Below are 23,299 nucleotides of genomic sequence, written 5' to 3'. Positions count from 1 at the left end.
TGGACATAAATTTTTTTTTTATAAATTTTTAAATTAATAAATATATTCTTACATATATAATTTTTATTAATTTATTTAAATTTAATTTAAATAAATTAGAATTTAAAATAAAGTTTATGAGAAATTAAATTACTTAAAATATTAAAATTTTAATTTTAAAAGTGTTAAAAGTGTTGTTTAAAATATCTTTAGCAATTTTTTTACAAATTTTAATTTAAATGAATTTTTTATTATTAGACTTTTTTTTATAATTATATTGAAAAAGTGCTAAAAGTGATTAACTAAACCCTTAATAAAATTTTAATTCCAAAAATATTAAAAGTGATTAATTAAAATACCATTAGTAATTTTTTATAAATTTAAATTTAAATAAATTTATTTTTATTATTAAATTTCTTTTTTATACATAGAATGATTTTTCACATCAAATGAAAATACAAATAAAACAATATAAAATCTTAATATGCATAAGAATAAAACAATTATATAAAGTTTGTTTATTTAGTTGTAGCAAAAACAATTATATATGCAATTTACGTCGACAAATAAATTCATTAAAAATAATCATAATTAAGTCATTTAAGCTTTTTTTTTTACCTTTCAATTTTTTTTGTTTTAATATATTCGCTATATATGTATGATAATGATTTTATTCCCTATATGCTTAATGAGTTGATAATTTAGTCATTGATAGCATAATTAAATCTTTTTAGTCATTTAAAATAATTTTTTAATATAACATTCTTACACTTTAATATGACCTCTATAATTAATTTCTCTTTGTATTTTTTTTCCTTTAAAATTTTATAATTGTTATTCTTATGAATAAAATCTAATATAAAATCAAATGCAAATCAATTACTCCTTTAACCAACAATTAGCACTATGTAATTCATTGAATATTTTAATTGGGCTTTTCACTTGTAAAATTAGATAATTCAATAGATGGTTGAGCTACTAGTAGCTTAAGATTGGATATCATAAAATTACCATAAGAATTGTTCACCTTGATTGAAACAATATTTAATTTAATTTTTCTCAACTTATATCTAAATATGTTTATATATATGATTAATTTATAACTCAATATTATTTAATATTTCTCAATTATATTAAATTGCTCTTCTTTTTTTTCTCTCATTCAAGTGGTTAAACAACTTAATGTGAAGTATTTCAAGTAAAAAATTATTAAATGAAGTAAAATTAAATGTTTTTAGTGAATTCTTTTAAGGTGTGACAAAATTCATTAGAACTATCTTTTGAATATATTTATGTTAAAGTTACATTCATTCGTAAAAGTTTATATTGTTAATATTGAAAATGAAATCATTATAAATTGTAAAAGTATTACATAACAAGTTTGTTATTCTTAAAATTGAAATTTTTTTCATAAAATATGACAAGTACCAAGGTTAATATTTTATTTTTATTTTTATTTTTTTAAATTATGTATTTAATATTTTTATATAATAAAAATTTATATATAATAGAATTTTTTAAATAAAAAAAAAATTAAGCTTTCAATTGATAGAACATACAATTACATTCAATTGATGGAAACATCAATGGAAGATTACCCTAAGCAGAAAAATGAGACGAAAGATTAATTAGTTATATATAACTCCATCTTTTTCATATGACAAAGAATGTTAGTGTTATTTGATGTTTGATGAAAAATATACAAATGTATTGGTTTCAAATTTCTTTAGAATTAGTATGAAACTCTTTTATTTGAAAAAATATTGTATACTTCTTCATTTTCTCTTTTACGTCAGTTTAAAAATATTTACAATTATATCAAATTTTTAAGGTTACTATATTAAGTAATATTTATTCATAAAATTGAAATTTATCGAATTAATTATCACTATTATATTTAATATAAAAATATTATTATAAATTATAATTTAACTAAAGTTAAAAGTGATTTAAAGACATTTAGTAGCAAAGTTTATTTGATAAATCTTTATTTAATTGTATATTTAATATTTCAATCATTTTGAATTTTGACTTTTCATAATTTCAAATTAGATTTTAGACTTATGATCAACGACCAATTAGGTTGAGTTGAGTTTTATTATCTATTTCTATTCATAATGTACTTAATTATTTACTTATACAACTGAACAAATTTGATTCAATAATTTATGCATATTTTTCTTTATTTAAAAAGTTGTATTCAAATCATCCTAAATTCAAATAAAAAAAAATATTCAATTACCTATAATTATAATTTCATTTTAAAAATTATTTTAAAAATTAATTAACTAATTCAACAACAAACACAATAAAAATAAAACATTGAAGATGAAGAAAAAGTTTAAATAAAGAACTTTTAAATTGTTGCTAAAGATAAATAAAAAATATTAGATTTTTTATTGGGTTACCGTTTCAATTTGAATTTTGGTTATATTCAATCATTTTGGATTTTAAATAACTATTAAGTTGTTAACTTTTAAAATTAATTGAAATTGAGTCAAGTTAGTTCATTTGTATAATTATGTGTATTATATTATTTTAATTAAATTAAAATTTAAAATGAGTAAAAATTTTATTTATACTCAATTTTGGTTTTGAATTGTTTTAAGTTTGAGTTAATTAATCCATATTATTTTTGTTATACTTTTATGACATTGATAATAAATTTCAAAATAGAATAAGAATATAACATAATAAAAATTTAAGTGCTAAAATAATGGAGATACTAATAATAATAATAGAAGAAAATCCTTATGTACAAGTCTTCTAGAAATTAAAAAATAAATATTCTCTTAAAGATTTTCAAATTTGTATTGAAAAAATGTTAATATAGATCAATAAGATCATAATTGTTGATTTGTTGATCAAGTTGTTGTTATATAGGTTAAGAGAAACAATTCAAACATTTTATTTAAAAGAAATATCATAATTTATACTCATTTAGAAAAATAATATAAAGTTAAACATTATTTGAGTTTTTATGACCCCTTATAATATTCTTTACTTTTTTCAAATGAAAAAGCTTATTAGTATCAAAATATAAAAAAAAAATCATTTTAAATGATGATAATAATAATAAAGTAATAATTAAAAATATATCGTACTTTTGTTTAGTAAAAAAAATTTATGGAGAATACGAAAATAATTATTATGAATTTAATATTTTTAAAATTGTGGTCTATTTAATTTTTATTTTTATTTAATAAATTTGTTCTCATTTCTTTTATCACATACATAATAAAATTGTTACCTAAAATTATATACTTAAAGATAAAAATATAAGACAAAATTTATTACTTTCATTAGTGATATAACACTTTGAAATTTTTAGTCTTTTTATATGTAATTATACTTCGCTTATAGGTGTAAAAATATATAAATTAATAATTCAATTAAATCATTAACAAAACTTACCTTAATATATACTATTTTATCATGAACAACAAATTTTGAATAATATCTTAGAAATATTGACTTAATGTATATTATATATAATTATTTAATTTAACTTTATTATTTACATTAGTATAAAAAGTTATGATTTTAACTTATTATTCTGTGTTAAACTATTGATAGTAAATTAAAGGTATTTATTCATACTTTTCAAATCATTTACACTTAAACTTTTTTATTTATTTTTCTTTCTCTACCTTACGAATTATATCATCTAGCATACATTATAATTATTTTTTTGAATATATATAAATTAATGATAACATAGAAGTGAATAATTAATAACTTAGTAATTAATCATTGAAAACTTAAACATAATCAATATAACTTAATAATAATCATTGATAACTTAGTAACAAATTAGTAATAACTTAAAATAAATGAATGATAATTAATAATCAATAGTTGATAACTTTTTTGTAAATCTGTAACAATATAATAATAAACGTATAATACTTTAATGGTAAATTAATTATAATATAATTATAAATGTATAACAACATAATACTAAATCAAATATAACAAAAAATAAGTGATAACTTAATAGTTAATTATTGATAACTTAATAATAAATCAATGAGAACTTAATAGTAAATGAATGATAATGTAATTGTAAATCATTTTTAGTTTAATAATAATTAATTGATAGTAGTAAATAATAAATAACTCAGTCATAAATCAATTATAAATCAATAGTAAATAATTAATAATTTAGTAGTTATTTATTGAAAACTTAAAACTAAATCAGTATAACTTAATAGTAAATTATTGATAATATAATAGTTAATCATTAATAATTTAATAGTAAATCATGCATAATTTATTATAAAATGGTAATAACTTAGTAGTGAATATTTATGGTAAATCAGTGATAATTTTATAATAAATAATTAAAAATTAAATAGTAAGTCAATAATAACATAATAATAAATATTAAAACATATAATAGTAAATCATTGATAATTTAAAAGTAAATTGATAATTTAGTAATAAATCACTAACAACGTAATTATAAATTACTAATAACTTAATTGTAAATAAATAATAATTTGTAGTAAATTAATTTATTATTGATAATTTTTTAGTAAATCATTGGTAAATTAGCACCAACAATTATTGGTAAGTCATTCATAACTTAATAATAAATTATTCATAAATTAGTAATACAATATTAATAACTTAGTATTAAATAACTAATAACTTAATTGTAATCATTGGTAACTTTATTAAATTTAAAGTTGTCAGGGATTAAACCCTGTGTACTAGAGAAATGAAGTCAACTTTTATTTTAAGGATTAAGATAAACCTACCATAAACATATTAAATAAAAATTTGTGAAAATTATAAACTTGAAAGAAATAATAATGTTATTGTCATGCTCTGAAACCGAAACATAATATAGTCATATTACTTTAAAGTAAAACCTCATGACAATATAAAGCCTAATCTATAACCATTGAAAAATCTTCAAATAAATAAGATTTTCTAGAAGTTTTAATATCTATAAAATAACTAAATAATAAGTTTTCAAATCGACAATGTTGAGTATTACAATTAAAAAGAAACAATACTTCATAAAATCCTATTCGCTAAGTAGTTCTTCAATGTTCAAATTCTTCTATCTCTTTACAATATTAATCATACTTATCATTTATGCCATCTGTAAAAGAAAAAAAAATAGAGAATGAGCAAACCACAGCTCAACAAGTATAAGCTTATCCAACTTACCATATCAAATATTTTCATACATACTATATAGATCATTCCAAAAACATTAATCAAATCATAATGTCAAAAATAATTCAAAGATCATCATTTTGTCAAATATTTTGTAAATTTATAAATCAATATCAAAATATTAATTCATAAATCATTTCAAATATGCTTTCATTCAATATCGTAATCAAACTAAATCATGCATCAATCTATAAAAATCATTATAAATCATGGATCAATCTTTAAAATCATCATAAGTTATCATAAATCATTAATTCATCATTAGCTACGGTTATTGCTAGAACCTGTGACATTCACCATATCGATAAATTTATCATCATGATCATTGCTAATTATTATAACCTACTAGCCAGGGCCAATGCTAACTACTATAACCCATTAGCCAAGGCCATATGATTATATACATGCTAACTACTATAACTCGTTAGCCAGGATTATAGAACTAATTCGCGTGTTGATGATCCCACTTCTCATGGATGTAAAAATGTAACTATCATAAAATTATTCCTTAAACATGAATATTTTTCTCATTCATTCATAAGCATGATCCATCATTTATATAACAAAAACACAAAATAATCATATGCTTGATCCTATTTTCATATATTGAAAATAAAGAAATAAAACATTTACTCATTTAAAAACATACATATATATACATAAGTTCGAAAACAAGCAAAGTATGTGAGATTCTACTTACCTTCTTTTGATTTCACCACTTAGTTTTTCTCCCAAAATACTTAATGATCTATTCAAGATAATTTCAATATAACAGAAATTAATCAACCCATTTTGAGACCAATTACACCAAAAACAATTAAGTCAAACAAGAGTTAACTTAACTAATTAATATTGGCAGCTTGAGCTCCTTTCATTAAAATGACCATATCTAAATATATCTAAATCAAAATTAAGATCTCTTTAATGCATTAGAAACTAGACTCGATAAGCTTTCTTTTCATATATAGCCCATCTCTTAATTCCTTGTAGATAAATTGTAATAAAATTTTCAATCCATGTCATATGCTATTATTAAATAACATGTATACCTTCTAATAAAAATTATGTATTTATTCATAGGAGACTTGGAATTCAGTTCTGCTTATTTTGTTGGAAAGTAAACTTAATGACCTATTCAAACATATATGGCTTAATACATAATTCTTTGTATAAAAATTAAGAGGAATTTTGATTTTCTCTCTACTGCTATTACTAGGCAGCCTGTATATTTTTAAGTAAATATTAAACTGCTCTTCATGAAAAACTTGAAATTGACTCCCATTTATTTCATTGGAAAGTAAATTCAGCAACTTTCTGATTATATATAATAATCATAGTAGTATTTTATCCTTTGATACAGAATATTATCTTTATCTACCACTGCAAACATCAAGATTTATACAAAATAAAGAATTTTCTTTCTAACCCAATTAAATTTTTCTTTCCTATTTTTACAACAATAAAATCATATTACTAAACTTTTTCAACACTTTATTAGACCCTAATTAAAGTCTCAATGATTTTCTTAAACAAATCTTGAAGAGGGATAATAGATTCCCTAAAATTTTAGGATTTATCGATTACAAGTTATACCTCAAGATTTAATAATTAACATTATTTTTTCAAAATTGAAGAAAATTATTTACTTAAAAGATAACTCTCATTGTAGATTTTGTTCTTACTATTCACTTGAAATTCTTCGAGTTGTCTATTCTGTATAAAAAAGAAAGTAGAAATAAGCCTTTATTTTCTTTTGATTAGTTGCCGATCGAAAACAATAGTATAAGTTAACTGTATTAAAAATTGAGTTATTTATTGATAAGTCCTTTGCCTTTCTAACTTTTATTAAAAAGTCCTTTCACTTATTAAATACTTAAACTATTCATTTTTTTGGGTATTACAATTATTATATATAAAAAAATTATCTTGTATATTATTAGTAAATTTTTAAATTTCATGTCTCATAGTTGTAAATACATAGCAACATATTAGTAAATTAATAATAGGTTAATAAAAAATAAGTGATGATTTAGTTGTTAATAATTGATAACTTAATAATAAATCGATGGTAACTTAATAATAAATTAGTGATAACTTAATAGTAAATCAGTTTCAATTTAATAGTAATTAATTAATAAATTTAGTAATAAATCATAAATAACTTAATAGTAAATCAATGAAAATTTAATGGTTAATCATTGAAAACTTTAAAGTAAATTAATATAACTTAATAGTAGTTAATCATCAATAACTTAATAGTTAATCAATTGTAATTTAATATAAATTAATGATAACTTAATGATGAATCATAGTTAATTCTGTAATAAATCTGTGATGGTTTTGTAATAAATAATCGATAACTAAGTAGTAAATCAATGATAACATAGTAGTAAATATATAATAACATAACAGTAAATCATTAATAATTTAAATGTAAATTATTGATAACTTAATATTAAATCACTAATAATTTAATTGTAAATAAGTGATAATTTAGTAGCAAATTATCAACAATTTAGTAGTAAATCAATCATAACTTAGTAGTAAATTATTTATAAATAAGTAGTAATCAATGCAAATTTAGTAAAAAATTATTGATAATTTAGCTATATATCATTGATATCTTAATAGTAAATCATTAATAATATAATAGTATATTAATAATAACTTAATTATCAATTATGGATAAATTTTTTTAAACTTGAAGTTGTCAAGAATTAAATCTTGGTTACTAGCAAAAATAAAGTTAGAAATTTTATCTTGAGATACTAGGATAAACTTACCATAAACTGATTCAATAAAAAAATTTAGTGAACACAAATTCTAAATTTAAATGAAATAATAATGTTATGTATAAAAAAATTATCTTATACAAGAATTGAAGCCTCACGTTTTTTAATAATACACTGTTAAATATATGATGACACAAATTTTAATAATAATTACCAAATGTATATCATAAGTTATAAAAAAAATATTAAAATTACATTAAGAGGTTACTAAATTTTATAAAAAATTACTAAAATTGTATTAATAGGTACCAAAATTATATAATAAATTATCAAAATTGTATTGAGAATGACCAAAATTTTATCAAAGGTTATTAAAATTAAAATTATATAAAAATTTATCAAATATTACTTATATTATATCAAATCCAAAATTAAATTATTAGTATTTATTATTATATCATAATATAAAAAAATTTATTTATTGGAATGAATTTTTAGAGATAAGAATCAAACGTGCTTCGCACACGTGCAGAAAACTAATATATATATATATATATATATATATATATATATATATGTATATATGAAAATAGGTGCCAAGGAGAGAACTTCACCTGCTAAGTGCTAAGTATGTCCTAGAGTGGTGAAGTTGTTAACAATAAAATGGAGTTCTTTCCAGTATCAGGACCGAGGTTGATCATGCCAGCAATCGCCTTTCAGTTCCCATGGAAGCTCGAGGTTCACTTAATTAAACTGCATCATCCATTTATTTAGATTATACGTCTTTCTATTTTTCCACAACACTTCTCCGACAAACCTAGAATTCAATCGTCAGTAGTAATTTTTTAGAGACAGCCACCGATATGCATCTATTGCTGTCAAGAAAGACAAAAGCTAGTGCAGAGCATGATCACAAGAATGGAAAAACTTACAAGGTTTTGAAGGCATTAAGCATGCATCATCTGCCCTCCATACAGTGGCGGATCCAGGACTTCAAGTTAGAAAGGGCCAAATTAAATAACATCTACAATTTGAAAATTTTTATTTAGCATATAATATGTTATTATTTTATCAAAAATTATAAAAATTTTAAGTAAAATATGATATTTCATAATATAACTATAAATAAGATACATAAAAAATTCAAGTATTGAAATAAAACATATATTAACTATTTAAAATAAAACAAAAACTCAAATAATTTTATTTAAAATTGTAGCCAACAATCTTTCATAAATAAAAAATTATTAGACTAAAGAGTTTTAGTAAATTTTCTCTTAATATAGTTAAAAGATTAAGATTTTTTCTCAATAAATATTAATAATTTTCTCAAATTTAAAATTAAAAAGAATTTAAAATTTATTATTAATGATTTCAAAATCAGAAGATAAAAATGCAGTGGTCAATAGTCTTATCATGGAAGGAGTTTTAATTACCCTTTGTAACATCATTATAATTGGGTCACTAAAAAAATAAAAATACACATTCTTTTACAATAACTATAACGACTTGTTGCTGTATTCAAGTTTTTAGGAAATAAAACTTAGTACCAAGTTCAAGCTTTTAGCTAATAAAATTTGTAACTCTTTATGTTCTATTAATCTCACTTTTTCTTTTTTTTTTTTGTTAAACTTCTTTGAATGATTTTGATTTTTTAACATGGGTAATATTTAACAAATATATTTATTTTTTTAATTTTTTAATGATAAATAAACTATAAATATTAATAATTTTTTTGAAATTAATTGGAATTTGAGAATTGAATTTTTTTGTCTTAAAAGTTTTTTCTTTTGAAATTACAAGTATAAATTACAATTATAATTAAGTATTACATAATTACATAATCAAACAAATAAACTAATTAAGAAATTAGAGTATAATTTAACAATTCAACATAAAATTAAAACAAATCTATCTATATATAATAAAATTTGAATATAAAATCTCAAGATTCTAAACATTTATGATCATAAAAAATAACTTTTTATTTATTGAGGGGAATCATTTTTAATTTTTAAAAGGAACACTTATAAATTATATAAATTATATCGATAAGTATTAGGGTTTCATGTGGCTCCGCCACTGGCCCACTGCGTACATAAAACACAAACGGGATCTTCTGATCATTGGAAGAACCATAATTTCATCGAAGATGATTCTCTTAGCCATGAAAAAGCCCTGAAGGAGAACAGTGATCAATAAAATGTGACATAGGATTATTAAGAATTTTGCTTATAAACTTAAAAATTATAAAAAAAATTTTTTAATTTAAAATTGATGATTTGTATATTTATATCATATAAAAATTAAAATTTATATATTTATATTATATTTTATATAAAAATTATATATATGAATACAAAAAGATAAAATATATTTTTTTATTTTATTAAATTTATATATAATTATTATTAAAATTTAAACTAATAATTTTTACATAATATCCTAATTATGTTACCATGTATATTTTAAATTAACAAATAGATTTATCGGAGAGATTTAGGGGTGGATAAAAGCAAAGAAACAAAGTGAACATATCCCAAAAAAAGGACCCAATACAAAAATATCCATATCCATGTCAGCATCAAATCAGGCCCCACTTTGACAGAACGGTCCAATCCAAAGAAAAAAAAAAAAAGCTTTACAAGTTGGTTTCTCTGGTTTTCCTTGTCCAGCTCCGGGTTTACTTTCTATCCAATCAACCGGGAAAATCAGCAAAAAGATGGCGTCTTGGAATTCAATTCCACTGGAAATCACATATGAAATATTGGGTTGGCTTGCGTTTTTCTCATGGTCGATTAGTTTCTATCCTCAAGTCATCTTAAATTTTCGAAGAAAAAGGTATATAATCCTTTAAAATCCCAATTTTTGTGCTTTCAATTTGTTTTCCCTTGTTCTTAGAGTTTTCAACTCTTGCTTTTGTTTGTTCATAAAACGCAGCGTTGTGGGGTTGAACTTTGATTTCGTGGTGCTGAATTTGACAAAGCACTCCTCTTATATGATTTACAACGTTTGTCTCTACTTTAGCCCCGTTATTCAGAAGCAATACTTTGAGAAATATGGCTATGGACAGGTTCTTGTTAATTCTTACCTTTGATTTTTCCTTTCATGGTTCATTATAGTAGTTTTTTCAGTACTTGGGTTTTGTTATTTTGGCTTTTATTATGTTTTATTTGGTGAATTAGTTGAATTTGTAGAGCTAACTGGTAAAACAATTAAACAAAAATCATTTCTCATAGCTAAATTGTTAACTGTGAGTCTGAGATGTTAGCTTAGTGTTATCAGAAAGAAGAATTTTTTATGAATTAAAACTACCTGTTAATGGGAATTTATAGTTTTTTTTTTTTTTCTAAATTTATGTGTTTTTAGTGTATTTGTTTGTTTGGTTGACTTGGTGCTTGATGGCTGATGCAGATGATCCCTGTAGCTGCTAATGATGTTGCGTTTTCTATACATGCTGTTTTATTGACATCTATAACTTTGTTCCAAATCATGATTTATGATGTAAGTTTTAGTACCTTCTATGTTGCTAGAATGGGTACTTTCCTATGGACTTAAGTTGACAATCAATGTTTAATTGATGGTTCTGTGCAGCGTGGATCTCAAAAGGTTTCTAAGATTTCTATTGGAATTGTCTCTGCTGTGTGGTTAATTGCTGCCATTTGTGTTTTCGTAGCATTGCCTAGCCAATCATGGCTTTGGTTGATCTCCATCTTTAAGTAAGTCCTTTTTGTCTTTTTTAATCCTTTGTCTCTGCGTGAGAAAAGTGAAGACTGACATCTTCATGGTTTCAAAGTAAAACTGCCATGTAGTTCTTGTGGTTTCTTAATTTTTTGCTATTTCAATGATGTTGCAGCTCAATACAAGTTTTCATGACGGTGATCAAATATATTCCCCAGGTCGGAATAACCTTCTGTTTGATCTGTTTTGAATCATTTATAGAATTGCAGCTGTTAGATTTTTGTATTGATCAGGCTGATTGATGCATCATGTTTTCAATTATGGAAAAGTCCACTAGCACACATGCAAAATATTTCTTCAAACTATTAAACTTGGGATTTCCTTATTGAAGAAAAATAAAAAGAGAAAGAAAGAGATGGGTCTTGAAACTGAAATCTTCTTCATCTTCTTGAATCACATGAGGGCATGTTGGATGCCCATTATTATCTCTTCTATCAACCAACATCACTGTCGAGTAGCATCCTTGGCCACATTCCTAACATAGGAAGATTCTTGGTGTCTTAATTGCCTTTACATCTTGATGTGACTGAAGGAAGTTGCTCCGTCTAGATGCTTACAAAGTTTGTGTCACAAAATTTCAGGCAGTAATGAACTTTGCACGAAAGAGTACAGATGGGTTCAGCATTGGAAACATTTTGCTTGATTTTATTGGAGGATTGGCAAATTATGCACAGATGGCCGTACAGTCTATAGATCAAAGTATACTCTCCTCCTTTAGCAATCCATCTTGCATTCTAAAGTTATGCTTCATACAATGATGTTAGTTGTGATGTTATTTTCTTTTCAGATTCTTGGGTGAACTTTTATGGAAATATAGGGAAGACATTGCTTTCTTTGGTATGTCATGTTCTCGGCCATCCTAATTTGTTTTAATATTCTAGACTGTACCAATTCTGTGTTGGTACTCAGCGATCTCATGCTATTACTCTCTTAATGCCTTTTGCCATTTATAAAGAGGATCTGCCTTTATTTTCTTAGTGCATTCTTCCCAAGTTTTCTTGGATATTACTTAAAAAAACATGTATGAAAGACTTGCATGATGAGAGGAAGACTGCTAAAGAAGAAGTAAATGTTGAACTTTGCTTTCCAAAGTGAATTTATTGCTTCAAAATTTGGGCAATGACACTTCATGGGAAATCAGATTCTCCCACACGTAATTCTTCTATTTTCTTTCTTTTGATATCTGTGGTGCAATTTATTTTGCAGGTATCTGTATTCTTTGACATTATTTTCATGTGTCAACATTTCGTGTTATATCCTACCAAGAAAGCAACCATTGCTTCTAAACTCGAACGAGAGGGCAAGGAGCCACTTGTCAAGTCTTCTGATCAACCAGCGTTAGAAAATGTGTAAGGATAGCAACACAGAAGTATTAGACAATGCGTTATATTTGCAGGAAAAACAATTACAATAAAATAATTTAAAATCATTCAATCTTTTTTCTTTGTTTTCCCAAGTTGGGATATAGAAAGACCGATACATCTGAATCATTGTGAAACAAACAAAGTGTATGACTGTATAGAAAATCTCACCTGAATCAATTTGCAGTGTAACTTTAGTATGATCATTTGTCCTGAATCAATTTGCAGTGTAACTTTGATATCTGTTACATTACTGCATGCTCAATCCCCTAGGTCTTTCACTGAGATCATGAGGCAGAGTTTGCTTGAATCCAAAGGTTTCTATAATATGCAGTTTATATAGATTACACTCCTAACTGACTTACTGTGTTTGCATGCTTATGTACAAGAATTGAAGCTAGACTCAAGCAGGGGCAGATTGTGCTGCACTGTGAATGTAAGCCGTGTATATCCTGAATTCTGGAATTACCATTTTCTTCCATGATTTATTTGGTGAAGGAAGAAACCCTTTGTTGAAAACAATAAAAACAACTTCATTTCTGAACTCACAAACAGGCCTTAAGATTTTATTTACAAATTACTTCTTTTTTTTTATTTTTTTGAACGGTATAAATGCCATGAATCCCGCCCGTTCATCAATGAAATTGATTGTTTACACAGCTCCAATTTTCTGTTATACACCTAGAATTTGTTTTTCATGCTGCAACTTTAAAGACCACTTAAACAGAAAAAGGTTAACACTTAACCGGCCAACACCTAAAGAGGGAAAATGGCAGTCAAACTGATTAACTCCTTGGCCAACAATGACCACACGACTAGGCAAAATTCAAGCCTATGTTCCCAATTCTATGCTCCTATAAAGACATTTACAAACAAGAGAACTACCGGACCCCATTCAGCCTATATCATTTTTGGCCAAAATGAAGAGGGAGGATTGCCAACATGGCATGTTTAGGACTTATGATGTCCTACCATCTCCATGGAACCCGGAACCCGGAACACGATCCGGTCAAAGACTTAGTTTGCCTCAGGTTACCGGATTATTTTCCAATGTGCCAGCAAAGGCCTGCAACCATTCCAAGTTTACAGGGAAATGTGATAGGACACAATGTCTTGAGAGTCACTTGAATCCTGTTAGTAAATCCAAGGACAAGACAAAGGGTACTCAAAAGTTTAGGACAAGTTATAAGGTTGTAAGTCCTAGGTTGATTACTTGGCGGCGCGTTGTAGACAGGCAACCCGGATTGAGTGTTTCCGGGTTTTCTTCCATGGGAATTTTGGAACATCTACATAGTGTTAATGAAGATGATGAGATTGGTCATCATGTAAATGATGTTCATGATGACTATGATGATGGTGGTCCTTGTGGTCTTCTTGATGACGATGATGATGATGATGATGATTCTATGGCAAATATTTGGTCTCTACATGAGAAAGAAAAGGAGAGAGGAGCAGAGATTGAAGAATATGTTGACGATGATCATAACATGGATAGTAACTATGACGATGATGATGTGAGTTATTGTGATGTGGGGTTCATGCTGGACCAAACTGAGGAAGATGAAGGCTGGTGTTTATTGAGAGAAATGTGATTGTAGAATTCTATCCTTTATTCTTTGTCTACTTAGCCTATTTTTGAGTTCTTAAAGATCTTGTAGGATCAAAATCATATATAATTGATTGTAAACCTTAAAGCATTCAAACTTTTAAATTTGAAATTATAACTAATTATTAAGTTAATTGTACCATCCATTCTAATCCAATATATACATATTAAAATTGTCATGTCCTAAACCCGAAGATTTAAGACGTAACAATGCCGCATACTCAAAAGATGAATCTCACAAGCATGTAAGGCAACAAATATCGAACTAAATCAAAATCTCAAATAATCTTCAGAATAATATTTTATAAAATCTTGAGTTTACAAAATTATATCCCTTACAAGTTGGTTGAAGATTACTAAAATTCTTATTAGCAAATATTTTAGAATCAATAATAAAATACTCACTCAAAAACTATACCAAGCTAAAGATAGATGCTAAAATTTTACTAATTTAAGTAGTTGTTGAGATTAAGTCTTTAAAGATACAAACATCGAAATTTGAAAAAATAAAAAAAAATTAAAAGAATGAGTACGATGACTTAGTAAATAGTTGATATTCTCTCAGTTGGATTAAGTATGCTACAAAATATTTATGCCAAAACATTAATTAAATGATTCAAAAATATTTTGGGTAATTTTGTATTCACACATATTCTCAAAACCAGATTCTTAGATCACAAAATAGAATCAAATATCATAAAATTATAAATTTATTTAATCTCCTGTAACATACTACGACTTAACCCTTGGGATATAAGTTAGAATCGAAATTTTCCTCTAGTGCAATGGAATAGAAGTATATCAGAAACAACTAAATCATTGCACTGACAATTATAATTAACCCGTTAATGCAATAAGATAGAACAAAAATCACATTAATCTTTTTAGTGCAATGGGATAAAAGTATATCACCAATGTCATAATGAACAAAAACTACTATTTTCAATCGATGGTACGGTTTGAAATTGATATCGATATCACTAAGTATATGTTGACATGGCCAACAATTAACCCTCATTGACAGGGTCAGAATATAGTCATACAAGGAGACAAAAACCATTATAATTTTCAGATTACCCAACATATACAAATTTAATATTTATAAATTTTCTCAAAACATAATCCATGCAAAATAAATTCCATAATCATTCCAAATCAAAATTTTATATTTCGACAAACAATGGATATATAAATATATTATTACGAAATCATATTAAAAAAAAAAAAAAAATCAAACCATATTCCAAACTCATAACAAAAAAATCATATATATATATTTTATATGCTCAACTCAATTTACAAAACAAATAGGCAAAACAGTATATATTATATATTTCAACTCTAAATGTATTAAAGCTGATTTTTAAAAATTAAAATTTATCTCGAAAACATAAATTTAATAAAACAAACCTTTTACAGGTTATCTTAAGCAAATTGGGTTGTATGATAACATTTTCGACAATTCAAAACTATTTGAAAATATTTTTTTAGCATATAAAACAAATAATAGAACAAAATATCTAAAATTAAGTATAAATATGAAATTAAGAATTAAAACATAAAAATCAGTAGCAATATAGATTTTTACAAATATTTAATTTTTTAATACTTAACTGTAATCTTTTTTTTTTTTTGTAAATCTGAAATAATTTAATAACCATTTAACATTATTAATAATATAAAATTAACACAATAAAAATTTATTAAAAATAATATAACTAAAACTCATGTAATTTATAACTAAGTAAATCAAATGGTGGCTGAAAATAAAATTTTTTTAAATAATTAAAAAATAAGAAATTTTAAACTATGAAATTTTTACATTTTATGATTATTTGGCTTATTTTGAGTAACAAAATCTTAAACATTTTATATTTCCTAGTAACAAACGAAAGCATGAATTTAAAATAGAAATGCAATACTACAACTTAAAATTTTGTTTCGGTAAAAATTATTTTCAAAAACCTAAGTTTTGAAGGTAAAAACTTGACAAATTATCACAAATAGCTTGAATTTTTTGAGTTTTATATTCATAAAACCTATTTTGGGGCTTCGATTCTCTTAGCCTATAAATAATTTTAACAAACTAATTGTACCATTAAAAAGTTCACATTTAGTATTATCAAAAGCTCCTAAAATTCGACCAAATTGGCCACAGATGTAAGAGTTCCGATGGCTCAAATTTGAGTATTTTTAATTGTCAAAAACCTAAAAATAAAAAATTTAAAATATTAAATTCTCTTAAATTACTCAACTAAATGAAATGTTGCTCATACTCTTAAAAAAGTCTTAAAGAAACTTTTCCATCGATACTCATAATTTCGCCAAAAAATTATCGAAATGTTATCTGAAAATTTAAAATATTAAAATTCTTAACATAATATTTGAGTTTTTTTTCACAAAACAAAAATTAAAGAGCTTAAAAGGTAAGTCTTACCTCCAAATATTTAATTGCATGATTAAATTTTCAATCTCAACCATTCTTTTCTCTTCCGTAGAGTTTTTTTTCTTAATTTTCGTATTCTCTTTTCTCTTATAAAATTTTGATGCGTCAACTAAATAAAATATAAAAATAGACTTGGGTATTACAAAAACGTAACAAAATAGTGATATAAAAACTATTAATTTACAATCTTTTTATTTATAAAAGATTTAAAATTTTGTAAATTCATTATCTTTTTTTCAAAAAGAGAAATGCAGCCATCATTTATTTATAGTTGAGATCACCGTCAATATTGACATTCATCCAACTATATATAAAAGTAATATAATCACTATATTTTCAATTAATTTAATAAAGGACCTCGTAACTTGGAAAAAAAATTATAAATATTAATATTTAAATTTTAAAATTGTTAAAGTAATAATACGAACTAATTAAATTAAAAATTGAATTTATTGATCTTTAATTTTTTAATTTATAACTTACCTTATAAAGTCTTTTTTCAATCTTAATCTTCGTTATGAAAATGGAATATGATTTTTTAAAAAAAGAGGAAACTTATCAAACAATGTAACCAAATCTAGTTATTTAGTTGGAGGAAGGTCCTTGTTTGCCAATTTTATCAATTTGTTTAATCTTATATTAGCTGCCTCCGCATATTATTGTTCTAAGCTTGGTCCACACGTAGTATGACCAATAAAAATCCTTGCTCCCCAAGCTTTTCCTTCTAATCAAAACCATATAAAATGATTCACAAACAAAGCTATCTTCATCTTATTCTCATCAATTATCATTCCTTTAGCCCACATCACTTTCTTGTCAAAAATGAAGAGGGAAGGTCGCCAACATGGTATGGTTACAACATATAGGATCATCCCATCTCCATGGAATCCGAGACCTAAACACCGTTTCATTCAACAACTTGATTCGCCTCCGACTGCTGGATTATTAACCAAGGTGCCTGTGAAGCCTACTAACCATTCCAAGTTTACAGGACGATGCGGTAGGCCACGGTGCGTAGGGTGTCACATGCATCCGGCTTGTAAGGCCAAGGACAAGACCAAGGGTACTCATAAGTTACGGTCAAGTGATATGGCCACAAACTATAGGTTGGTCACTTGGAGAGTTGTTGATGGGAGGCCTGGTTTGAAGTTTTCAGGGTTTTCAGCTACAAGGATTCTGGACCATTTGTCTAATGACCATGAAGATTATTGCGAAGGTAATGATGATCATGATTATGATGACGATAATGACGACGATGATGGTTTCAAAGTGAATTCTGAAGGTGAGAATATGGGAGAAAATATTGTTGATCATAATAATGATGATGAGAAAAATGAAGGTGTTTTTATTGATGATGATGATGATGTGAAGTTTGTTTTGGTTCAAGATTTGGAAGAGGAAGGCTGGTGTTTGGTTGGGGGAATTTGATGATCGATTTCTCAAATTTCATTCTTGTTATTAACTATGTTTGTGTTTTGATGGTTGTCTATGATTGTAACATGGGGTTGTGGGTTGGACCATAATTTATTAATCAATGGCTTCCTTCTTCAAAGCCATGTGAATTTATTTACTATGTATAATTCTACCATCTTTTTTCTTTTCTAATCCATACTTTTTCTTTATTTGACCTCACGAAGATTCAAATCCTTCAAATATACACTAATTGCTGAGCAGTCAAATATTCAGCTATTGTCTGCTGACATAAAATCTGTGCAACTGCTTGAAAGCATTATAGTTATCTAAAGAAAAACTTAAAGCCTGAGTCTGATGTGCTTTCATTTTTCAAGCATCTTGGGAAAAGTGATTAATAATTGGCACTACAAATAGTTAGAGGCTAATGGGTTATGTGATTCTCTTGAAGCACGCAAGAGACGCCTAGACACCAAGGATTTTTTAATTGTTTCAGCAAGATTACGAAACATGTCTGAATATTGTTGTTAATCTCATAATTAATTTCTATTAGATCTGTCTGATGAATTCCCTTTGGCATGATACAAACCACTGATTTTGAATGCCCTTCAACTGCTGAAAATTCTTTCGAGTTAGGTAGCCAAGTCCTGTTTCTAGCTAGCATTGACCCACAATTCTGCATTCAACATGCTCTCCCCCCTCCCCAAGTGTCATGGTGCTCCATAACATGATTTAAGGCACAACAAGGTTTTTACAATATTTATTAAATAGTGCTACTAATTACAGAAAGAAATACTGCATACAAATATGACTTTGCTAAGGTTTGGAAGGAAACTTGCATGCAAATATGAATTTGCTAAGGTTTGGAAGGAAACTTCTGTTGGAAAGTTTCCATTTCATCCGATTCTAGACACCCAGCATTAGTATTTGAGTAGTATTTTGGGCTTCATACATAAAACTGAAATGCCAATTTCACAATGTTGTTAATCTTAAGCGTTCTGGATATTTGGAGATTTATTCTTATGAGCATTCATTGCAACTCGTGAAGTGAGAACTGAAATTTGGTTTTTCTTTTCCGGGACATGCATGAAGCAAGTGTTCTTAATCGAGGACTTCTGATGATGAAGAGAGTTTTTGCTTTGGGCAGTGCTTGGCTTGCTGGGAGTAGATTTTTTTCCTGGGGCAGGTGATTCTGGTTGTGTCAATGGAACCTATGAAGAGGAACAGGAGAAAGAAAATAGGAAGAACTTAGCTATGTACATCAAATAACACAAATGTAACTGACTAAGATCATTATAGAATCATTTTCGAGTTAATGTTATGAATAGCCATAGTGAAAATATTCTATGTGATTGATATATGAGGTTTAAAAAATTTTTAATATGATACTGAAATTATGAATATGTTACTTAATGTGATATTTACCTCTAATGATGACACGTCCAAATACCATATTTGTTAGCAGATTCATTATTTAGGATACCATATTGGAGATTTTTGAAGTTCAAGTATTATATTAAACACTTCATTATAGATTAGGGACCATTTGTAACATTAACCCAATCATTTTTTGAACAAGATAAGAGAACATGCTTTTATACCTTTTGCATCTGATCTTTGGTTGTTCTTCTTTCTTTATAAAAATCAGGCAGTGGTCTAGCCTTGAAGCAAAAGCTTTGACGTAGTTTCTTGAGTTCTGTTTCCGCTTTTTCCTGCAAATGAATAAAGAGAATAACAAAACCTATTTACCTCAGATATGCTTTATAGAATTAGAATATGATTAGATGATTCGATTTTATCCTGTAAGAAGTAACCTTGAGTGTTGGTTGCGGTACTTTTTGTTCCTGAATAACATTAAATTTCTCTGCAAGCCTCTGAAAAAAGATGGAGAAATGATGAATATAGTCCAATGAAGTACATTAAATAACACAAATGTAAAGCAGGTGGTTATGTCAAGCCTTGCCTGTTTTCTTCTTGCAGCTCTCTCTTCAGTTCCCAAACTGAAAGATGCAAATATACCAGGGGACTGCGATTTGTTTCTGCAGGCACTCAAAAACTTTGAACAACTGGCATTGAAAAGATAAGTATCAGGACTTCAAGTCCCTTTTGAGTGGCACATGCCTTACCACAATGAACACATAGGACTATCTCTTTCAGTGTAAAAGAAGTTTTCTTACTCTGTAGGAAGAAAGTGCCATTTTCCATGAGATGTTTGGCTCACACTGGCTGAGGAATTAGCGGCTGTTCGAGCACTGTAATGCATCCATAAGATAAAGGAGATGTAAGAATAAATGTTACAAAAGTATAGTTTGATGACTAGCATCCTTTCTTGGATGAATACTAATCTGATACCTTCTGTTTTCAGACCAAGGAGTGGCTGAGGTTTGCTTTGGTCTTCCACTTGTAGAAGCCTAGTACATAAACGAAACCCAATTTAGCATCCATGACAAGAACTGCCAAGTTGGAAGATCAATTAGGAGACATTTTTAGAACACAATGGTAAAGTGATAGATGAAAATGGTACCGTGTTTGGAGTCCTTAAAGGTGTTGAACATTCTTTAGATGCTTTATAATTTGAACCAATCCTTGAACCATCTATCTTCCGGATAATTGTGGAAGTTAATCTACTGAATTCTTTGGCAGGGGTGAAAGTGATAGACTTGTGGCTTGATTTTGGAGTTGATCTCTTTCTATCAGAAATGTCCATTGCAGACTTCTTGGCTACCGGAGTGAGATTATTTCCTTTGTTGGGACGAATGGGAGCTGTGAATTTAGCAGGTGAAGATGGCACCTTGGATGTTCTTGCATAAGCTGACACCTTTAAGGAAGCATATGGTGTTTTTTTCTTGCTTTTCACCTCAAATTCATCTTGATTTATAATGGCACTCTGCAACACAGCGGCAACAATGTAAACAGAAGGACATTGAAATTTGGAATCAAAACAAAATCATGGGGTACTGATAAACCCCTTACCTTAAGTAGAGGTTTCTCCATTTGGATTCCTTCACTGAGCTCCAATTCTTTATACTCTCTAAGCTGTCTTGACTGGTTAACTTTCACACAATTCTTCACTTGGGTTGTTGTTTCTCTAAGCTCCACATCTCTAATTTCAGCCTTGTCAACAACCCCATTCTTTTCAAAAGATTTATTCTTCATATTAGTCTCCAAAAGAACATGCTGTTCAGCAACTGAATCAGTTTCTTCAACTTTGCTGCTTTCAAACTTGACAGAATTTGGATTATTCTCTTTACTATCATAAATGGAGCCAGTTTCTGTACTTGATGCCTTGACTTCTTGGTCAAGGACTGTCATTTTAGAGTTTGAGTTCATGATCTGAACCCCATCTTCAGCTTCACTTTCTGTAGCATTGTTTGCTGCAGCATTGGCTTGCTCGAGCAAGGCTGCTGCTTTCCTAGCTGCAAGGGTCTTATAATGAGCTTCAAAGAAAGCTTTCTTTTGAGCAACTGATCCAGGCCTAGCGTACCTCTCAGCCTCTTCAACATATTTGTTATTAGAAAATGTTGACCATTTTTCCCAAGCTAAGGACTCTGACATAAACCTCCCAAAAGATATTGACTGTCCAAGAGCATGAACTGGGTTGCCCTGTAACCACAAAAATTTCCAATTTTCTGTAGTTTCTCATGGCAGAAGTTAAACTCTAAAGGAACACGAAGATGAAAAGTTGAGAAAGCTAAGTTCAAACTATAAACATTAGTTTGTTAATATCATCCAAAGATTGAAGCTTTTGTGTCCAATTCACCAGAACTTTGCTGGCTTGAATTTATTATGGAAAGTAGGAACCAGAAGGAAGAACCTTTAATGGTTTCAATGGATCATTAGCATCCAAATTCTATAATAGACTTGAAGAAAGACAAAGATGTGAGTGCTGGAGATTTCATAATGCATATGCACATATGCATGAACTGACCTCCTTGGCTTCATTGGGAATGCAGGCAGTATAAGAAAATGGTTGCATGAGACAAGCTGATTCTCCCATGTCTTTGCAAATGCTTCAAACATCAAACGATTCAAACATTTAGCAATAATTCTAGCAGTATATATTCAAAAAGAGCATTTAAATTTGAAATTCAAAATGAAAAAAGCAATAGTGGAAAAAAGTAGGCCTTCTGGAGAAAAGAAAGAGAAGTTCAAGAATCTAGGCAATCTTTTTTATTGTCTGAGGTGGGTTCAACTAAGAGCAGCAACCCTTTTTTCAGCTTCATCTGGGGGCCCACTTGTTGAAATAAATGAAAACTGTAACGTCCATATTGTTGGGAAATTTCAAATTAAAGAGCCCACATAATTGGGCAGTTTGAATTTGGACTCAACCCTCCACTAACATGTTCTAGCTTTGGTTTGGTCTGGATTTGGAGTTTTTTTTTTTTTTTGGGTTGATTTTGAAGCAAAGAGACGGCATGGATGTTCTATGTTGAACAACCAGTAGTTGCAACATCAGTGTTAAGCAACAAAAACTAAACAAAAACTGTCAACTTTGGGAATGGATTCCTAGGAATTCTTGCAAGTTTTACTTCCATCTACCAATCTAATCATTGGAGACAGGGACCATCAATATCATCATCATTCTTGAACTTTATACAAATTTGTGTACATCAGGAGTAGATATACTCTAGCTATCAGGAAGGTGGTATGAATAAAATGTAAGCAACTAGTAGTAATATATAATTTCAAGCATCCACTTCATTAGAAATGGGTTTAAGCTACCATATTTGTAGGATAATACTTTTATAAAGTAAATACAAACAGGATTAAATTATAGTTATCAATTAAATCTAAAAATTTTAAATATGACACAATAAGACATTATGAAAATGAT

General features: G+C 26.9%; 4 protein-coding genes and 1 long non-coding RNA gene across 8 annotated transcripts; 4 read left to right on the top strand and 1 right to left on the bottom strand.

Annotated features, from left to right (window-relative positions):
• The first annotated feature begins 10,526 nt into the window (after window positions 1-10,526).
• On the top strand, window positions 10,527-13,203 carry LOC111299550 (PQ-loop repeat family protein / transmembrane family protein). 2 transcript variants are annotated; one of them, XM_022894784.2, is made up of 8 exons: window positions 10,536-10,742; window positions 10,842-10,974; window positions 11,316-11,405; window positions 11,496-11,620; window positions 11,758-11,800; window positions 12,224-12,341; window positions 12,430-12,479; window positions 12,849-13,203. In XM_022894784.2, exons 1-8 carry the CDS (start codon window positions 10,624-10,626, stop codon window positions 12,993-12,995), a joined length of 825 nt encoding a protein of 274 aa, XP_022750519.1. In that variant the 5' UTR covers window positions 10,536-10,623; the 3' UTR covers window positions 12,996-13,203. The 2 variants fall into 2 exon arrangements, with proteins under 2 accessions (XP_022750520.1, XP_022750519.1); XM_022894785.2 differs by lacking the exon at window positions 11,316-11,405 and having other exon boundaries at window positions 10,527-10,742.
• A 636-nt stretch (window positions 13,204-13,839) lies between these two features.
• LOC111300931 (uncharacterized) lies at window positions 13,840-14,667 on the top strand. The gene has a single exon (XM_022896497.2). It carries the CDS (start codon window positions 13,924-13,926, stop codon window positions 14,593-14,595), a length of 672 nt encoding a protein of 223 aa, XP_022752232.1. The 5' UTR covers window positions 13,840-13,923; the 3' UTR covers window positions 14,596-14,667.
• A 3,140-nt stretch (window positions 14,668-17,807) lies between these two features.
• Window positions 17,808-18,660, top strand: LOC111299547 (uncharacterized). Its single transcript, XM_022894782.2, has one exon. It carries the CDS (start codon window positions 17,878-17,880, stop codon window positions 18,481-18,483), a length of 606 nt encoding a protein of 201 aa, XP_022750517.1. The 5' UTR covers window positions 17,808-17,877; the 3' UTR covers window positions 18,484-18,660.
• A 373-nt stretch (window positions 18,661-19,033) lies between these two features.
• Window positions 19,034-23,080, bottom strand: LOC111299549 (uncharacterized). 2 transcript variants are annotated; one of them, XM_089747501.1, is made up of 9 exons: window positions 22,394-23,080; window positions 21,439-22,068; window positions 20,990-21,352; window positions 20,818-20,876; window positions 20,643-20,717; window positions 20,429-20,504; window positions 20,280-20,339; window positions 20,067-20,177; window positions 19,034-19,676 (listed from the first exon to the last, which is right to left on the bottom strand). In XM_089747501.1, exons 1-9 carry the CDS (start codon window positions 22,460-22,462, stop codon window positions 19,455-19,457), a joined length of 1,665 nt encoding a protein of 554 aa, XP_089603627.1. In that variant the 5' UTR covers window positions 22,463-23,080; the 3' UTR covers window positions 19,034-19,454. The 2 variants fall into 2 exon arrangements, with proteins under 2 accessions (XP_089603627.1, XP_089603626.1); XM_089747500.1 differs by having other exon boundaries at window positions 20,429-20,531; window positions 22,394-23,079.
• LOC149513714 (uncharacterized) lies at window positions 19,553-21,472 on the top strand. Of its 2 annotated transcripts, none has more exons than XR_016329850.1 (4): window positions 19,553-19,651; window positions 20,446-20,746; window positions 20,831-21,009; window positions 21,109-21,472. It is a non-coding gene; the product is annotated as an uncharacterized LOC149513714 (long non-coding RNA). The 2 variants fall into 2 exon arrangements; XR_016329849.1 differs by having other exon boundaries at window positions 19,604-19,741.
• Window positions 23,081-23,299: the final 219 nt, after the last annotated feature.

This window comes from Durio zibethinus, chromosome 18 (assembly GCF_047325235.1).
Source record: "Durio zibethinus cultivar Kanyao isolate XHJ-2024 chromosome 18, ASM4732523v1, whole genome shotgun sequence".
NCBI classification, from domain to species: domain Eukaryota; kingdom Viridiplantae; phylum Streptophyta; class Magnoliopsida; order Malvales; family Malvaceae; genus Durio; species Durio zibethinus.
Note: the sequence above shows the minus strand (reverse complement) of the source record. Positions and strands in the feature narration are given on the sequence as shown.

Excerpts from the sequence above, each read along its gene's own strand:
- LOC111299550 (XM_022894784.2), top strand. The coding sequence starts at position 10,624 with ATGGCGTCTTGGAATTCAATTCCACTGGAAATCACATATGAAATATTG. Across the intron at positions 11,621-11,757 it reads TGGTTGATCTCCATCTTTAA|CTCAATACAAGTTTTCATGA; the intron begins GTAAGTCCTTTT and ends ATGATGTTGCAG. Across the intron at positions 12,342-12,429 it reads CGTACAGTCTATAGATCAAA|ATTCTTGGGTGAACTTTTAT; the intron begins GTATACTCTCCT and ends TTTTCTTTTCAG.
- LOC111300931 (XM_022896497.2), top strand. The coding sequence starts at position 13,924 with ATGAAGAGGGAGGATTGCCAACATGGCATGTTTAGGACTTATGATGTC.
- LOC111299547 (XM_022894782.2), top strand. The coding sequence starts at position 17,878 with ATGAAGAGGGAAGGTCGCCAACATGGTATGGTTACAACATATAGGATC.
- LOC111299549 (XM_089747500.1), bottom strand. The coding sequence starts at position 22,462 with ATGGGAGAATCAGCTTGTCTCATGCAACCATTTTCTTATACTGCCTGC. Across the intron at positions 22,069-22,393 it reads TTCCCAATGAAGCCAAGGAG|GGCAACCCAGTTCATGCTCT; the intron begins GTCAGTTCATGC and ends TTGTGGTTACAG. Across the intron at positions 20,340-20,428 it reads GAGCTGCAAGAAGAAAACAG|AGGCTTGCAGAGAAATTTAA; the intron begins GCAAGGCTTGAC and ends ATCTTTTTTCAG.